This window comes from Pan troglodytes, chromosome 3 (assembly GCF_028858775.2).
Source record: "Pan troglodytes isolate AG18354 chromosome 3, NHGRI_mPanTro3-v2.0_pri, whole genome shotgun sequence".
Taxonomy (NCBI): domain Eukaryota; kingdom Metazoa; phylum Chordata; class Mammalia; order Primates; family Hominidae; genus Pan; species Pan troglodytes.
Window position 1 is genome coordinate 38,284,321 of NC_072401.2, and position 16,652 is coordinate 38,300,972.

The 16,652-nt window shown below is 45.4% G+C and overlaps 1 protein-coding gene across 20 annotated transcripts in view; it reads left to right on the plus strand.

Moving 5' to 3' along the window:
• TBC1D1 (TBC1 domain family member 1) overlaps nt 1-16,652 on the plus strand; it is a 248,728-nt gene that overhangs the window by 71,976 nt on the left and 160,100 nt on the right. For 5 of the 20 annotated variants that reach the window (XM_009447503.5, XM_063809461.1, XM_054683754.2 and 2 more), the window contains exon 1: nt 15,699-15,869. The exons of 11 other annotated variants lie outside the window; for them this stretch is intronic. In XM_009447503.5, coding sequence (XP_009445778.3) covers nt 15,840-15,869 — 30 coding nt within the window. In that variant the 5' untranslated portion in view covers nt 15,699-15,839. Of the gene's footprint in view, nt 1-15,678; nt 15,870-16,652 lie in introns of those variants that run through there. 4 more of the 20 variants (XM_063809460.1, XR_010156539.1, XM_054683756.1 and 1 more) reach the window with 4 other exon arrangements.

A 16,652-nucleotide genomic window follows, 5' to 3' on the forward strand; every position in this document is an offset into this window, starting at 1 on the left:
TATTCATTATACATGTTAGTGGTTTTGCTCTTTCTACTGAAAGCGGGTGGTGGTTATGTCTCTGAACATGTTATTCCACAAAAAGCCAACTGGATGTGGCTATTTAAGAACCATCAAAGGCCATGACAGGCCAAAGTTTCCAAATCCCTCTTCAATCAAAGGATGCTGTCAGAACTGACCTCCAAAAAAGATGCAAGCTCTCAGTCCTAGGCTGTCATACTGGTCCTTAGAGAAGAGTTACAATTTTGTGATCTGCCCCACTCCATTTTGATTTTTGCTTCCATGCTATTTTAAAACTGGAGAAGGTTTAAGTTTAAAAATTCAAGACAAATCATAAAATATTTGAGAATTTACTTGTACATTGCCTGTCTTCCCAAATAAACTGTGGGCCCCATGAGGGCAGGGACCATCTCTGTTTTGTTCACTATGGTGTCCAAGTACTTCCCCCATATCTTGGAGCTGATTCTGTGGTGGGCTGCTCCAAGTAATCTTTATCTTGGGCCAGTAGCCACGCAGGTCAAGGATAAGTTTCCATTAGGTGTGGGCATAAGCTCCTACCCAGCCATTGTCCTCTTCACCAGAAGAACTAAATTTCATCTGTAAAGGAAGACATCACATTCTGTAAATGATAGGGCCTCATTCTCCTCTAAGATTCACATTTCTGCATTTTGGATTCAAGAACCATAGGTGTATCCCATGGCAAGACAGGAAGTATTACTGGAGTCAGACTCCCTGGGTCTTAACCCTGCTTCCTCTGTTTAATGGATATGCAACCTTGGGCAAGCTGGTAACATCTAAAATTTTACTCTTATAGCTGTTGATAGAGACACTAAACGTTTAAATTTCTAAATGTTTACTGCCATATTTATGTATGGTTATTAGCATAGTAAAGATCTAAATGATATCAGAGTAGAAACTCAATAAATATTTGTTGGATGGATGAATAATTAACCTTTCAGACTTCAGTTTCATCACCTGTAAATAAAGAGGTTTAGCTATATGGTATCTTTGCAGTTCTAATATCCTGTGGACTTAGTTATGTTAGTAGTTATGATATTTTTTATTCTTAGTAATTTTTTCGGGATTACTATAAGGATATAAGAAGTCAAATTCTAAACTGAAATAAGTCAAGGGAATTGAATAAAAACTTGGATAAAAAGAAAGTGTTTTAAAAATCACCCTAAGTCCAATGATCAGCTGGCCTTTGATTTAAAGTGTGTCTGTGGTCAGCCCACGGAAATAGTATACAGCTTCTCTGAAACTCTTTAACATCTTCATTACAGTCAGTTTAAGTACTTCTTTGGCAATAAACATCAACTTTTTTTCAGATGTCTCTTTGCATATGATGGCCTTGGCATGAGACATGAAACCATTAAGAAAATACAAGCCAGGTCCTCTGCTACAGTCCATAAAAATCATTTAGTTGAAGCTATGCATATTTACTTATTAGCTTACACTCATTTTTAAACTGACTCACAAAAAGTACAGTATTAGGCCCTTCTTGCATCGCTATAAAGAAATATCTGAGACTGGGTAATTTATAAAGAAAAGAGGTTTAATTGGCTCACAGTTCTGCAGGCTGTACAGGAGGCATGGCAGTGGCATCTGCTCAGCTTCTGGGGAGGCCTCACAAAGCTTCCAGTCATGGCGGAAGGCCAAGGGGGGAGCAGGCCTCTCACATGGCAGAGCAAGAGCAAGAAAGAGTTGAGGTGGGGGGTGAGGGAGGGGGGAGGTCCAGGTGGGCAGACCACTTGAGGCCAGGAGTTCGAAACCAGCCTGGCCAACATGGTAAAACCCCATCTCTACTAAAAATACAAAAATTAGCCGGGCATGGTGGCATATGCCTGTAACCCCAGCTACTCACTGAGGAGGCTGAGGCACGAGAATCGCTTCAGCCCAGGAGGTGAAGGTTGCAGTGAGCCGAGATCACGCCACTGCACTCCAGCTTGGGTGACACAGTGAGATTCCGTGTCAAAAAAATACCCATTTATGTACTTACGTACAAAATATCTGAAACTGCTAAGACTGGGTAGTAATTACATGGGTGTCTCTTATATTATGCTATTTAAATGTTTTAAAAACATTTAATAATTTTTAAGATCCTAAGAAACAAGAATACTGTAATAAAAAAATCCAATATCGGACTCTACTCCCTTGTAGATTAGGAATGATATCCCTGCTCTTTTTCCCCCCAATGGCTCATTTGTACTTGGCATTTGGTGCCTGCTTAAAACACCAGGGTGACTACAGGGTCCCTGATGTTGGTTAGGGGCCCTCTCTGTAAGCTTTCATAGCACCGTCTCTTTTCCTTCTCACTGCATTTGTCACCCAGTTGTGCCATTTCCTGTTTCCTTGCTGTATGGGCCTGCTGGACCATAAGACGTTCCTGCAGGGGCAGGTGGCTTGCTTACTATAGCATCCCTGAGGACTGGAATGCAATAGATATTGAGTGGCTGAATGAATTACTGCAATGGTGACTGCAATGGCTTAAGTTCAGTGCTCTGCACACACATGGGCCAGGGTTGGATATGCGAAATTACCACTTGATGAAATTAGTTAAAGCAGCATTTGTTGGCACAGAGAGGCCGTGTGCCCCTTTCTTGGAGTCCCCTAGGCTTCAGTGCATGCACCACAGTCTCACAGTTGGAAAGGAGGGTTGGGGCGCTGTACTTCATGTAAGGTGATTCTAAACCTTGTGCTAGATCCACTGACACATCCAACTCGAGACTCAGGATCCAACGGGACACTCAGGTTCCCATTAGGCTGTGGCGAGGACCAAGCCCCCTGCCACTGATTTTCCTAGGCACTGAGAGGTCAGGGTTTTCCTGTCCACTAGCCTGACCAGTTTTTCACAGAAAGGACCAATGTGCCTGCCTTCCCCAGATCCGGCAGCGCAGCTCCTGCTTTGTCCTGGGTTCAGATGGAGTTTGGCCTGTTGGTCCCAGCGTAGCCTGGATGGGGACAAGGGGCAGCCTACTGCAGGTCTCACTTTCTTATTAGCCCCCGGCCTGGCTGAACCCTTGAGAAGGGCCCTGCTGCCTCAGACCCAACAAGAATTTGCTTCCTTTCTCTCTTCCTTCCTTCCTACCTCATTCGTTCATTTGTTCTTTAGAATCTGCTGCCACTTCATGTCTATTTGTATCTCATCTAGCTAGCATCAGCTCTGTCCCCAGCCTCATGAAAAAGGCCAAGCTCCTTCCCTGACAGAGCCTGCTATTGGCAGGAAGCTGCCAGAGCATGGTGTCTGTCTAGAGAACCTCTCTTGGCCATGCCAGCTCCCTGAAATCTTAGAGCATGAAGCCCTGTGTTTGTAGCAGTTAGGACCTGCTTGGAGGGATGCTGACAGGTGGTCTACGCAGACACTGCTCCACTGTGCCTAGGTGAGGCCTTTGGTGAATTATTTTACTTTCCTGAACCTCAGTTTCCTCATCTGCAAAACAGAATAAGTAATACCTTGCAGCAGGGTTTTAACATAATTAGGGGCTGTGAAGTAAAGTGGTTAAGTTGGCAGAGTGCCTGGGCCTGATTCTGGTTTTCTCCTTTCCCACCTGAGTGCTTCAGTTTCCCCATCCAAAAATAGGTACTCATACTCTTGACCTCATGCGCTGTAAATGCTTTGAACCATGCCTGGTGCATGGTGGCTGCTGCCTGAAGGTTTGCTGGTTTTAGCAGTGTCTGGCAAATAGGAAGCACTCAATACACATTATGTTCTATTACTATTACGATTACTCTTACCATCTAGGGTTGTGAGATAGATAATATATGAAAACAACTGGCATGCAGTAAGTACTCAGCGGATATTGTTTTCATCCTTCCTGACCCTTGATCTTGGAGCAGGGGTACCTTGAAGTGGAGGGAGGTGATCCCTGCACTGAGTTGGCATTCTTTTTTATGCTTGTGTTGTCTCTGAGAACAAGAACTCTAGATATTTGGAAAAGTTCCAGGAGCATCGGGGCTCTTGTGATATTATGACCTAGAGATCGGTGAGCAGATATGTTTAGTTCTACCTTGACCCTGAGCAAAGGCTGCCAGGTGCAAACCTGTCATGGACATTTATTTATTTATTTATTTATTTATTTATTTTATTTATCTGAGATGGAGTCTCACTCTGTCACCAAGGCTGGAGTACAGTGGCACAATTTCAGCTCACTACAACCTCCACCTCCCAGATTCAAGCGATTCTCCTGCCTCAGCCTCCCAAGTAGCTGGTATTACAGGGGCCACCATGCCCAGCTAATTTTTGTATTTTTAGTAGAGATGGGCTTTCACCATGTTGGCCAGGCTGGTCTTGAACTCCTGACCTCAAGTGATTCACCTACTTCACCCTCTGAAAGTGCTGGGATTACAGGTGTAAGCCATTGTCCCTGGCCATGGGCATTTAATTTAGCGTATATTTCACAACATGCCTGAAGGAAGCTTGGAAGGGACCTTGGAGATTGTGGGCCTAATACCCCCAATTTACAAGGTGGAAACAGGTTCAGAGAATGTGACATGAACTGTCTGAGGTCACATAGCTGGTTGCCAGCAGGTAGAGGCTAGCAGCAAGCACCTGGACAGCCTGGGCTGCCTCACACAGAGAAAGACTCCACAAGTCCATGTGCAAATTGATTGACCCACTTTAGATGACTCCTGACCCTCATCTGAAAGCTGAATTTATCTTCACCTCACCCAGAGCAAAATTTCTGTCCTGTTTGAAAAATTCCAGGTTAGAAGAGCAATGACTCAGACATCACTACTTAGAAGCGTTTAAAAAACTGAGTGGGATCTCCACACAAATGGAAAAGAGAAGCTAAACTATTTCCTTCTTATATTTTCTCAGCCCTTACATCTCCTATCAAGGCCAATGGACATTTTCAATTATGTACCTTCTCTAGCTATGCATAGAGACTAAGATGCAGATGGTGGTTTATTTTATAATCTATGAGTTCCTTTGCTAAGTATACAGACACCTTTTATCTTTTTTTAATTATTATTATACTTTAAGTTCTAGGATACATGTACGAAACGTGCAGGTTTGATACATAGGGTTTGCTGCACCCATCAACTCATCATTTACATTAGCTATTTCTCCTAATGCTATCCCTCCTCCAGCCCCCTACCCCCCAACAGGCCCCGGTGTGTGATGTTCCCTGCCCTGGAGACACCTTTTATCTAAAGGTTTTCAGAGGGGCATTTGCCCAGGAATTTGGCACTTGGGTCTTATATTCTGGAAGATGAGCTTGCTCAGTGCACCTGAAGATTACACTGAGTTTTACCAGGCACATTCTTCTTGTTGAGATGCAAGTACCTGTGGCCTGGTGGACTTTTTGTAGGAATCTTAAGCTACAACAAAGGAAAAAATTCAAATTGTTTTGTGCATTTCTGCAGAGGTTTGTGGCACCATTTTTTTTCCCAGGTGCTTGCTGTGCAATTCGAATCCAAAATTCAGTGCTGAAGCACATAAATTTAGGCTTTGAAAAGAGTGAGGACATTCACAAAGAGCTTCATTTGTGTTTAAAACTTGGCAATTTTAAAGGAATTTTATTAAGATCAAAAAGAGGGCCGGGCACAGTGGCTCACATCTGTAATCCCTGCACTTTGGGAGGCCGAGGCGGGTGGATCACCTGGGGTCAGGAGTTCAAGACCAGCCTGGGCAACATGGTGAAACCCCGTCTCTACTAAAAATACAAAAATTAGCTGGGCGCAGTGGCGTGTGCCTGTAATCCTAGTTACTTGGGAGGCTGAGGCAGGAGAATCGCTCGCTTGAGCCTGGGAGGCGGAGGTTGCAGTGAGCCGAGACTGCGCCATTGCACTCCAGCCTGGGTGACAGAGTGAGACTCTGTCTCAAAAAAAAAAAAAAAAAGATAAAAAAGAGAAATTATTTTAGAAGTGGGAAATTATCCTAAATGAAGGTAAACTAAACCACCTTATAAAAAACAGAAAATTTTGATTTACTATAGAAGAAGTGGAAAGAGGAAGTTTGGGTCAGATTTTTATTCACTAATAGATTTGATCAGGAAATAGGAGTTGATTCTTTTCAGTCTTATTTTTGAAGGAGACATATAACTTTCAGTTTAGAAAAAAAAGTTATTTCTTGATAAAATTAGTGCTCTGTCGAGTGATGCTTCTAATGTTTCCACTATGAATTATAGCAAAATGTCTGAGTTTAAAGCTAAGAGTCTATGTTGAGTTACAGGGTGGGGTGTGGGTGTCAAAATCTTGACTCTAAATTTTTACAGTGTTTTCTTTTATGAGCTCATGACTGCTGGGTTTTTCCATGAATTTGAAACAAGCGTACAGTGTTTTGAAAAGAAGATTATTTGCTTAAACTTTATAGACTGAGCTAAAAATAGAAAAACACCGATTCTATTTTTGGAATGTCTTACAAGCTAAAAAGTAAACATGATTGCTGTTCGTATTGAACAACATACTGAGAACAGATGTTTAAATAGCAAAATGTAATAATTTAGCTGGTTTTGAAATATCACAGCATTTTAATGAATTGATTGTTAATGAAGAGATAGACCTATGTCATAAGTAAATTTCTGTTTCAGCAACTGTTACTTACAAGGAGAAAAAAAGGCATCCCCAAGCTGGTATGAACTTTACTCTCAAAGGGCTTTGTTACTATCTTCTTGTCTCCTCTGGAGTTGCAAGTTCAGGGGTTCCCTTTTACCCTGCAGTCTTCTTAGTATTTCTGGTGGGACTGCAGCCAGCTATTAATTTTGCAAGGCTTTTGGATACATTTAATGAAGGTGGCTGGGGCCGCTAAAAATGTTCTCATGAAGTCGGCTTGCTGTTATTCTGGCTAACAAGAAACTACAATGTAACGCAGAAAATCAAAACATAAAATTAGAGAGCTTGATTTAAATGTTGACATGGATATATCAAGGTAGAATGTTCTTGAGGTACCCACCTGAATTTATAAGGTACTCCTCAATAAGTCCTCACCTAATTTGTTCTTCTACTTCTCCTCTACATTTTCTTTCCTTCATGAACCAATTTATTGAGCACCGTTTGCTCTGAAGACGGTCTTCAAATACTCCGTCTTGTCACCTGAAGATTCATCTTGAATCTGGCATGATTTAAAATGTGAGTGTGGGTGTGTCCTTGAGAGAAAGTGAGCCACGTAGACAGGCAAGGAGGGATTGGAGGTGTGGGGTTGGGAGAGCGAGTGTGAGTTCCATGTGTGAGTGAGCAGGACCCAAGCCTGGGGACGAATTTCTAAACTGTTGAAAGTGTGGCGGGCAAGTGATGCTTGTGTGTACCAAGTCTCTGCCCAGCTAGTATGATAGGAATGTACCAGAGACACTTGGACGATTTGTGGCTTGGCTTATGGAGTTAAAGTAACAATTGGAGCACAGTCTTGCTGTTAGACACAGCAACTCATAAAAAGGGAGAGGAAAATATCGAGACACATCCTGCAGGCCCACCATGCTGGAGTGAATTTTGGCTCACACACAATCCCTTCTCTGATCTTAACTGTGTGTCCTGTCCTATTTTGTGTGTCTATAAACCCAGCTCTGAGCTTGAGGCCTCCAGCCCATCATTTGTTTTACTTCTACATTTAAGACATATCATTCCCACTATAATTCCAATATCAATCATTGTCGCTACTACTAATACTATTACTACCACCACTACATCTACAGCCAAAATTTACTGTGCATCTACTATAGGCCAGTGCTTTATCTGTGTTTTTGTTTGTTTGTTTGAGACAGAGTTTCGCTCTTGTCGCCCAGTCTGGAGTGCAATGGCACAATCTCGGCTCACAGCAACCTCTGCCTCCTGGGTTCAAGTGATTTTCCTGCCTCAGCCTCTGGAGTAGCTGAGATTACAGGCATCCACTACCACCATGCCTGGCTAATTTTTGTATTTTTGGTGGAGATGGGGTTTCACCACGTTGGCCAGGCCGGCCTTGAACTCTTGACCTCGGGTGATCCACTGCCTCAGCCTCCCAAAAAGTGCTGGGATTACAGGCATGAGTCACCACACCCAGCCAAAACTAGCCCTTTTAAGTGTGGGATCCATTATTACAAAGGCCCAGTGACTTAACTTACCTAAAGTCATTCAATCATCATCACACAGCGGGATTTACCAAAATTAAGATGTAATTTACATTCTATAACATTTTGGTATTTAGTAAATCCACAAATTTTGGTATTTAGTATATTAATGTAACCATCATCACCATCTAATTCCAAAACATTGTCATCACTGCAAAAAGAAACCCTGCAACCATTAGCAGTCTCTCCCTATTTTCTCCTCTCTCCAGCCCCCGGTAACTACTAGTCTATTTTCTGTCTCTATGGATTTGCCTATTCTGGATATTTCATATAAATAGAATCATACAGTATGCAGTCTTTTGTAACTGGCTTATTTCAATTGGCATAGTGCTTTCAAGGTCCATCAGTGCTGTGGCATGTGTCAGTACTTCATTACTTTTTATAGCCAAATAATATTCCATTGTGTGGATATACCATATCTTGTTGATCCATTCATCAGTTGAAGGGCAGCTGGGTTGTTTCCACTCTTGGGAGTTGTGCTGCTGTGCACATTCATGGACACATTTTTACATGGGCATATATGTTTTCAATTTATGCAGAGGGATTTTTAGTATTAGATTTTCAGGATTTGGTATTATCCTTGGCAAATATGGGTTTCTTTGGAAACAAATTTTTCTGTTTGTAAGAGATGATTGCATATCATCAAACTTACACTAACATTCCCTCTCCACTATGAAGCTCTGATTTCTGTCCTATCTCCTCCTATGCAAGGCCTGATTTCCAGAGAACGTTAATCTTCTAAGCCTTTCTCCATGCGGATCCTTCTTCCTGGAAAGCCCATTCCCTCTCCACCTTCTGTAAATGGCCTGAAACCAGCCAGGAAGCTGGGTTTTCCTTTGCTGCCTGAAGTTATTTTCCTTCCTCTGGGAACTCATCAAAGCTTCACCTGGACTTTGAGGGAAAATAACTTCAGGCTTTTGTCACTCTTTTCCCTGCCTGAGCTTCCCTGCTACCCTCTATGCCCCTTGAGGGCAGGATTCTGGTCTGACTCCATTTTGCTATTTCCTGCAAGGACTTCTGTGGCTTTCCAATATAGGTGCTAATGAATGTTCATATTTGTGAACTGAATTCCTGATCCATTGCCAAGTGGTTCTGATTCACTTGAAACCCAGTTGAACTTCCTTGTAGAGTTTGTATTACAATGGCTCTATTTTTAACCAGGTCTTAGGGTGGGGGAGGAGCAAGCTGGCAGAGTGAGGTCATTCTTTTGCATGTGTCCCTGCCTCACTGGCCTCCCCCCCCCCCACTAGAGGGCAGCCTGCCTGGCATCACCTCCTAAACTTACAGGAGGTTTTGCCGCCCTTGCTTCTTGTTCCTCCTCAAAAGAAGAAATTGGCAGAAGAGCTGGGGCAGGAGTGTCAGGGTTTGTTTTGGTGGGGATATGGTCAGGCTTAGTAGGGAAGCAACTCTTCCAGTTCCCAGACTGGCCCCCCTGCCTTTCAAGTCCTCCGTTAATGTCTCAGGAGTGCTGAGATGGTGAGACATTAAAGCATCCTTTTAAAGTTACTTAGACAACAATTTGAGATTTCTGTAGGGATACTGTATTAGTCTATTCTTACGCTGTTAATAAAGACATACCTAAGACTGGGTAATTATAAAGGAAAGCGGTTTATTGACTCACAATTCCACGTGGCTGGGGAGGCCTCAAAATCATGGTGGAAGGCAAGAAGGAGCAAGTCACATCTTACACGGCAACAGACAGGAGAAGAATTGAGAGCCGAACAAAAAGGGTTTTGCCTTATAAAACCATCAGATCTCATGAGACTCATTCACTACCATGAGAACAGGATGAGGGAAATCACCCCCATGATTCAGTTATCTCCCACTGTGTCCCTCCCACAACTCATGGGAATTATGGGAGCTACAATTCAAGATGAGATTTGGGTGGGGACACAGCCAAACCATATCAGATACTGTCATGTTTAGATCTCTGCAGTCCTATTTGGATAGCCTATTGCTTTCCACAGAGCAACTATATATATATATTTTAAAGTAAAGGATCTAAAACTGTAAGAGTGGTTCTTGATCCTGGCTGATAATCAGAATCACTTGCTAGAATATATTTCTAAGCTTTAAGTAAACCCAGAGTCAACATTATGGGTCAACACCAATAATGACCTCTCTGGCTGAATTCAGTGGGCTGACACATTTGACTTGGCTAGGTGGAGTGTTTTAATAATTGAGAATGCATTCTCTAAGATGCTGTAGTTCCTTCATTCTTTATCCTCTCACACCTTGCCCTCTTCACACATTTATATGACCTGCTTGCCCTTTGAGGTCTCTGAGAATTTGACCTTTGCTCCAAAACAGCCCAATCATCTGAGACCCTCTACTCTCTCTCTCACTTGGCCACCTTCCCATTACAGGTGACTCTGATAGACAATCAGGGCTGGAAACTATCAGTGTCTTTGAGCAATGACTATTCTGTCTGCAGAGGTTCTCAATTCTGACTGCATGAGAGAAACACCTTGGAGATGTTAAAAATTACTGATGCCTGGCTGGGTGCGGTGGTTCATGCCTGTCATCTCAGCAATTTGGGAGGCTGAGGCGGGTGGATCACCTGAGGTAGGGAGTTTGAGAGTAGCCTGACCAACATGGAGAAGCCCTGTCTCTACTAAAAATACAAAATTAGCCAGGTGTGACAGTGCATGCCTATAATCTCAACTACTCAGGAGGCTGAGGCATGAGAATCACTTGAACCCAAGAGGCGGAGGTTGTGGTTAGCTGAGATTGTGCCATTGCACTCCAGCCTGGGCAACAAAAGGGAAACGCCGTTTCAAAAAAAAAAAAAAAAAAGATTACTGATGCCCAGTATACGTACAATCCTTTCATGGTAGCATATGCAGTTCCTTGTGGGAAGGATATATTTTTCAGATGGGTGGGAGAGTAGTATTTTACAGAAAATAGTGTATTTGAATAGGCCAGGCACAGTGGCTCATGCCTGTAATCCCAGCACTTTGGGAAGCCGAGGCGGGCGGGTCACCTGAGGTCAGGAGTTCGAGACCAGCCTCAACATGGAGAAACCCCGTCTCTACTAAAAATACAAAATTAGCCGTGCGTGGTGGTGCATGCCTGTAATCCCAGCTACTCAGGAGGCTGAGGCAGGAGAATTGTTTGAACCTGGGAGGCGGAGGTTGCAGTGAGCTGAGATCGCATCACTGCACTCCAGCCTGGGCAACAAGAGCGAAACTCCATCTCCAAAAAAAAAAAAAAAAAGAAAATAGTGTATTTGAGTATAGGATTAGATTTTCTGATGTTAAGTTTCCCTTTGATGGAATTCCAGATTATAACAGAAAATGTCTTTGTGCAGTGTGACTGGCAAGCTACATGCTGGTAGTGAATTAAAATAAGAGCTGTCACGTATATTTCTTAAAATATTTGGTGTTAGAGCACCACACATTGCTATCAAATCTACCCAATTCAAAGGCTCCTCTTACTTTCCCATGAGATTAGTGATTCTGCCTACTCCTGGATTAGGAAGGAAGACTTGGATCAGAGAAAGACCCCTGTGTGCCTAAAAGATAACACAAACCTTAGACAAATTCTAACCCAGACTGCAGGAGCCTCTACCCTGGATGTGTATATACTGAGAATTGGATCCAGGTTTAAACAATGAAGCCTTCATGTCCTTATTTCACCTGCCTGCATACGTTCCCGCTGTTAACTGTTACATTGAGGATTTGGCCTGTTTTTTTGCAAGAAATGCAGTTTTTATTCCCCTAAACCTAATGTACTTTCCACTTTTTGGCATCCCTATTTTCTGTGGTGGAAAATTTATCTTAGTCATAGGTACTTCAGATTTCCTTAGTCAATTCTGGGTTCTCCTCATCCTTTCCCCAGAATTGCTTCTAAGTTCTGGGCATTTTTGGAGAGTTTCGTGTAGGAGTTGGAGTGATGGAGTATGATGACATTTGTCCTGGGTTCAGCTTGTCCAGTCTGGTCCTCAGCTGACCATCCACTCACATCAAAACTATGTTGTTGCCTGATAACTCTCTAGGTCGCTCTCTAGCTGAACTGGTTCATACCAGCCCAAGAACACAGGACAGTTTTGGCTGCTTTCTCCAGGGCCTATTGGTCAGTATCTTTTAATCATTAACGTTTTAAGACCAATGTTAATGAATCTCATCTACTAGTGCTTCTCAAACTTTAATGAGTATACCAGTCACCTGGAATTTTGGTAAAATGAAGGTTATGATGCAGTAGGTCTAGATTAGGGCAGGGCCTGAGATTCTGCATTTCTAACAAACAGCCAGTTGCTGCTGAGGCTGCTGGTCTGTGGACCACACCTTGAATAGTAAGGTTGTAGAGTCTACAAGCATTCTCGCTCTAATGGAACTGTCAGCCTCCATCTCTTCTAAGTGTTTGGGAAAGTGATGTGGTAACAGGGAAAGATTTGGCTAAATGGCTGCAAATGCACTCCCTTTTCCACCTTCATTAAGCAGGGAATATCACTGCTTAAAAGTGAGAGAATAGTACTTCCCTAGGATGCGTCTAAGGCCCTTTTCAAGGGTGGCCTCTGTTGGAATGATGTCACTTTTTTTTTGAGACAGGGTCTTGTGCTGTCACCCAGGCTGGAGTGCAGTGGCTGAATCTCAACTCACTGCAGTTTCGACATCTAGGGCTCAAATGATCTTCCCACCTCAGCCTCCTGAGTAGCTAAGACTACAGGTGTGTGCCACTATGTCCAGCTAATTTATTTTTATTTTTCCTTTATGTAGACATGGGGTCTCCCCGTGTTGCCCAGGCTGGTCTCGAACTCCTGAGCTCAAGTGATCCTCCCATCTTGGCATCCCAAAGTGCTGGGATTACAGGCATGAGCCACCGTGCATGGCCTGATATTACTCTTGACTTTCTCCATGCTGTTTTTTTTGAGACAGAGTCTCACTCTGTCCCCCAGGCTGGAGTGCAGTGGCATGATCTCAGCTCACTGCAACCTAGGCCTCCTGGGTTCCAGTGATTCTCCTGTCTCAGCCTCCTGAGTAGCTGGGATTACAGGCGCATGCCATCACGCCTGGCTAATTTTTTGTATTTTTAGTAGAGACGAGGTTTCGCCATGGTGGCCAGGGTGGTCTTGAACTCCTGACCCCAGGTGATCTACCTGCCTTGGCCTCCCAAAGTGCTGGGATTACAGGCATGAGCCACCACGCCCAGCCTCTCTATGCCTTTACGGTTTTATCTATTCCTATGCACCAGATAAAACCACAAGGGTGGAAAAAAGATGAAACCCTATCATCCCCTGTAGGGTCTAGCCCCACAGGGTTGGTGGGTTTTTTCCCCGTGTGCAGAGAGGAGAGAGTGTAGAAATAAAGACATAAGACAAAGAGATAAAAGAAAAGACAGCTGGGCCCGTGGTACCACTACCACCAAGATGTGGAGACCAGTAGTGGTCCCGAATGCCAGGCTGTGCTGATATTTATTGGATATAAGACAAAGGGGCAGGGTAAGGAGTGTGAGCAATCTCCAATGATAGGTAAGGTCACATGGGTCACGTGTCCACTGGACAGGGGGCCCTTCCCTGCCTGGCAGCCGAGGCAGAGAGAGAGAGAAGAGAAAGAGAGAGACAGCTTACAACATTATTTCTGCTATCAGAGACTTTTAGTACTTTCACTAATTTGCTATACTATCTAAAAGGCAGAGCCAGGTGTACAGGATGGAACGTGAAGGCAGACTAAGAGCGTGACCACTGAAGCACAGCATCACAGGGAGATGGTTAGGCCTCCGGATAACTGCGGGCAGGCCTGACATCAGTCAGGCCGTCCACAAGAGGTGGAGTAGTAGAGTCTTCTCTAAACTCCCCCGGGGAAAGGGAGACTCCCATTCCCGGTCTGCTAAGTAGCGGGTGTTTTTTGTTGACACTAACGCTACCGCTAGACCACAGTCCACTTGGCAACAGGCGTCTTCCCAGATGCTGGTGTTACCGCTAGACCAAGGAGCCCTCCTGGTGGCCCTGTCCAGGCATAACAGAAGGCTCGCACTCTTGTCTTCTGGTCACTTCTCACTATGTCCCCTCAGCTCCTATCTCTGTATGGCCTGGTTTTTCCTAGGTTATGATTGTAGAGCGAGGATTATTATAATATTGGAATAAAGAATAATTGCTACAAACTAATGATTAATGATATTCATATATAATCATATCTAAGATCTATATCTAGTATAACTATTCTTATTTTATATATTTTATTATACTGGAACAGCTCGTGCCCTGGGTCTCTTGCCTTGGCAGCTGGGTGGCTTGCCGCCCACAATCCCCCATGATCCTCTCCTTTTGATATTCATGTCCTTATATTATCTCCTCCCCTTAAGTGTGGACTAGACTTATGTCTTTGGTTTTTCACAAACAGTAATAGAGCAAAAGTGTTGGGATGTCACATCTTAATTTATAAAACACTGTTTTTGGATTTGTGCGTTCTCTTGGATCACTTGTGCTGGGGGATACAAACTGCCATTTTCTGATCAGCGCTATGGAAAGAAACAGCAAGAAACAGAGGCCCTGAGTCCAGCAGCCTGCGAGGAACTAAATACGGGCAACACCTATGTGAATGAGCATGGAAGTGGATCCTTCAGTCCCAGGCCAGTCTTGAGATGACTGCAGCCTCAGTTAACAGCTTGGCTGAAATTTTAGGGCGACTTTCAGCCAGAGCCATCCAGCTAAGATGCTCCTGGATTTCTGACCCACAGAAGTTGTTTGTGGTTTTAAGCTTCTCAGTTTTAGGGTAACTTTTTATACAGCAATAGGTAGCTAATACCCTCACTAAACTCAGATGCCAGATATTTAGGGAACAACATTAAAATGTCCCAATGGTCCTTCAAGAAGATAATGCACAATTAGTAGAAGGAAAAGAGAAGCAGAATTCTTGGGCTGGGTTGGCCATTTGGCCTGAGGAACTCAGTGAGTGGTTCCACCTGACACATGCATAACACATCAGCGATTAAACCTTTGGACTTTTTTTTTTTTTCAACGTGGAACTCAGGAGTGGCTGGGATTGAAACTCAGCTTTACCTTTGTAGCCATAAACTGACCACCTTGTCTCATCATCTTGCCTTGGGAGAGAAGAAAACTATGGTGAAATCAACATTTCTCAAGTTGCTAAAGCCTCCTGGCAGGCAGGAGCTAAATGGTTCTTTTTCCTCTGCCCCATTTTTGGTCTCAATGGCCGAGTTTCCTGACTCCAAGAAAACCACCTTTGATTATATAAAGGTATTAGGGGCTGGGGAACACTGGTCTTTTGTTACCAGCAATCTAAAGCGCTTAGGAAGAAAAGCCCTGGGGGTGGGGGTCACCCCTGGAAAGCTGGGCGGGCTTTGTGTTAGCTCCAACTCTGGGGCTTTTGTGGAACCTCGGAGAGGGAGGAATTCTTAGATTTCTGAAAGTTGTGCGAAACGGACCCCAGAGGCCTGGAAAGGCGCGTCCCCAGCCTCCAGGGTTTCCTGCGTAGCCCTGGGCATCTCGGAAGGGGGCGACCCCAGCACGTCCCAACTTCCCGCCAGCAGCGGAGCGCGGGGGTGGGCGGGGTCGGCCGCGCGCCCTCCCCTCCTCTCCCCTCCTCCCCCCGCCCACCCCCTCCCCGCGCTCTCCCCTCCCACTTCCCTTTCTCTGCCTGGCCGCCCGGCGGGCGCGACCTCTCGGGGCAGTGAAGAACTGGGTGGAGCCCGCCGCCGCCGCCGCCGCCGCCGGGGAGAGCGATGCCCCGGCCCCGCCGCTCCCCAAGCCCGCCCCCGGCCGCCCGCGGGCCCACGGGCCGGCGGCGGGAGTGAGCGGGAGCCGGCGGGCGAAGAGCCGCTGCCCGGCCCGCGATGTCACCATTGTTCAGCTGGGTGGCCAAGGTAGGCGGCGTCGGGCGGGCGCCCGTTACCGGAGCGGAGCGGCAGGCGCGGGGCTGGAACATTTGTAACCTTCGGGCTGGGGCTGGGCCGGGCCGCTGGAGGCCAGGCGCGGCGGGGGGCGAGCGGCGGGCGCGACCAGGTCGTTAGCCGCGCGTTTCTCATTCATTAGTCTCCCAGATCCCTGTGGGGAGGACGGGCGAGGTAGCGGCGCCCATTTCACAGTTGGGGAGACTGAGGCTGTACTCGGGGACCCCTGCGGGAGCCCGAACCCAGCAGGCGGCTCCTCCGGCCCCTGTCGCTCCCCGCGCCGCGGAGCTGCCGTTCGGTGCCTCCCCGGCGCGGGACCTCGCGGAAGTCGACCCCGCGTGTCTCCCTCGCGGGTGTCGACCTCGTGTGTCTCCCTCGCAGAAGTCGGCTTGCGCTGGGCCGCCTGGACAGGGCGCCGAGGATGCCCAGAGGCTGGTGCCCACAAGGGGCGTCTGTCTTTCGTTTTTAACCCTCTGGTTTCAAAGGGCATGTTCTGAGGTCTGAGTTTTAAATAGAAGTTTTTAACTTTCCATTCCCACAAAGTTTTATTTTCAGAACATCAGCGCCTTCGAGATAACTGGGTGGTGCAAATCCAGGCCAGTTGCACTGTTGCTAACAGGAAGGCATAAGTGTAGATTTCCCGAGTTCCCACCAGTTCGAGAACACAGTAATAGCATCAATAGCATTCTTTTTATCCACTCCTGCAGTGCCAGGTGTCTGAATGTGTTTTAAAGGATGCGACCCTCGCCACCTTGA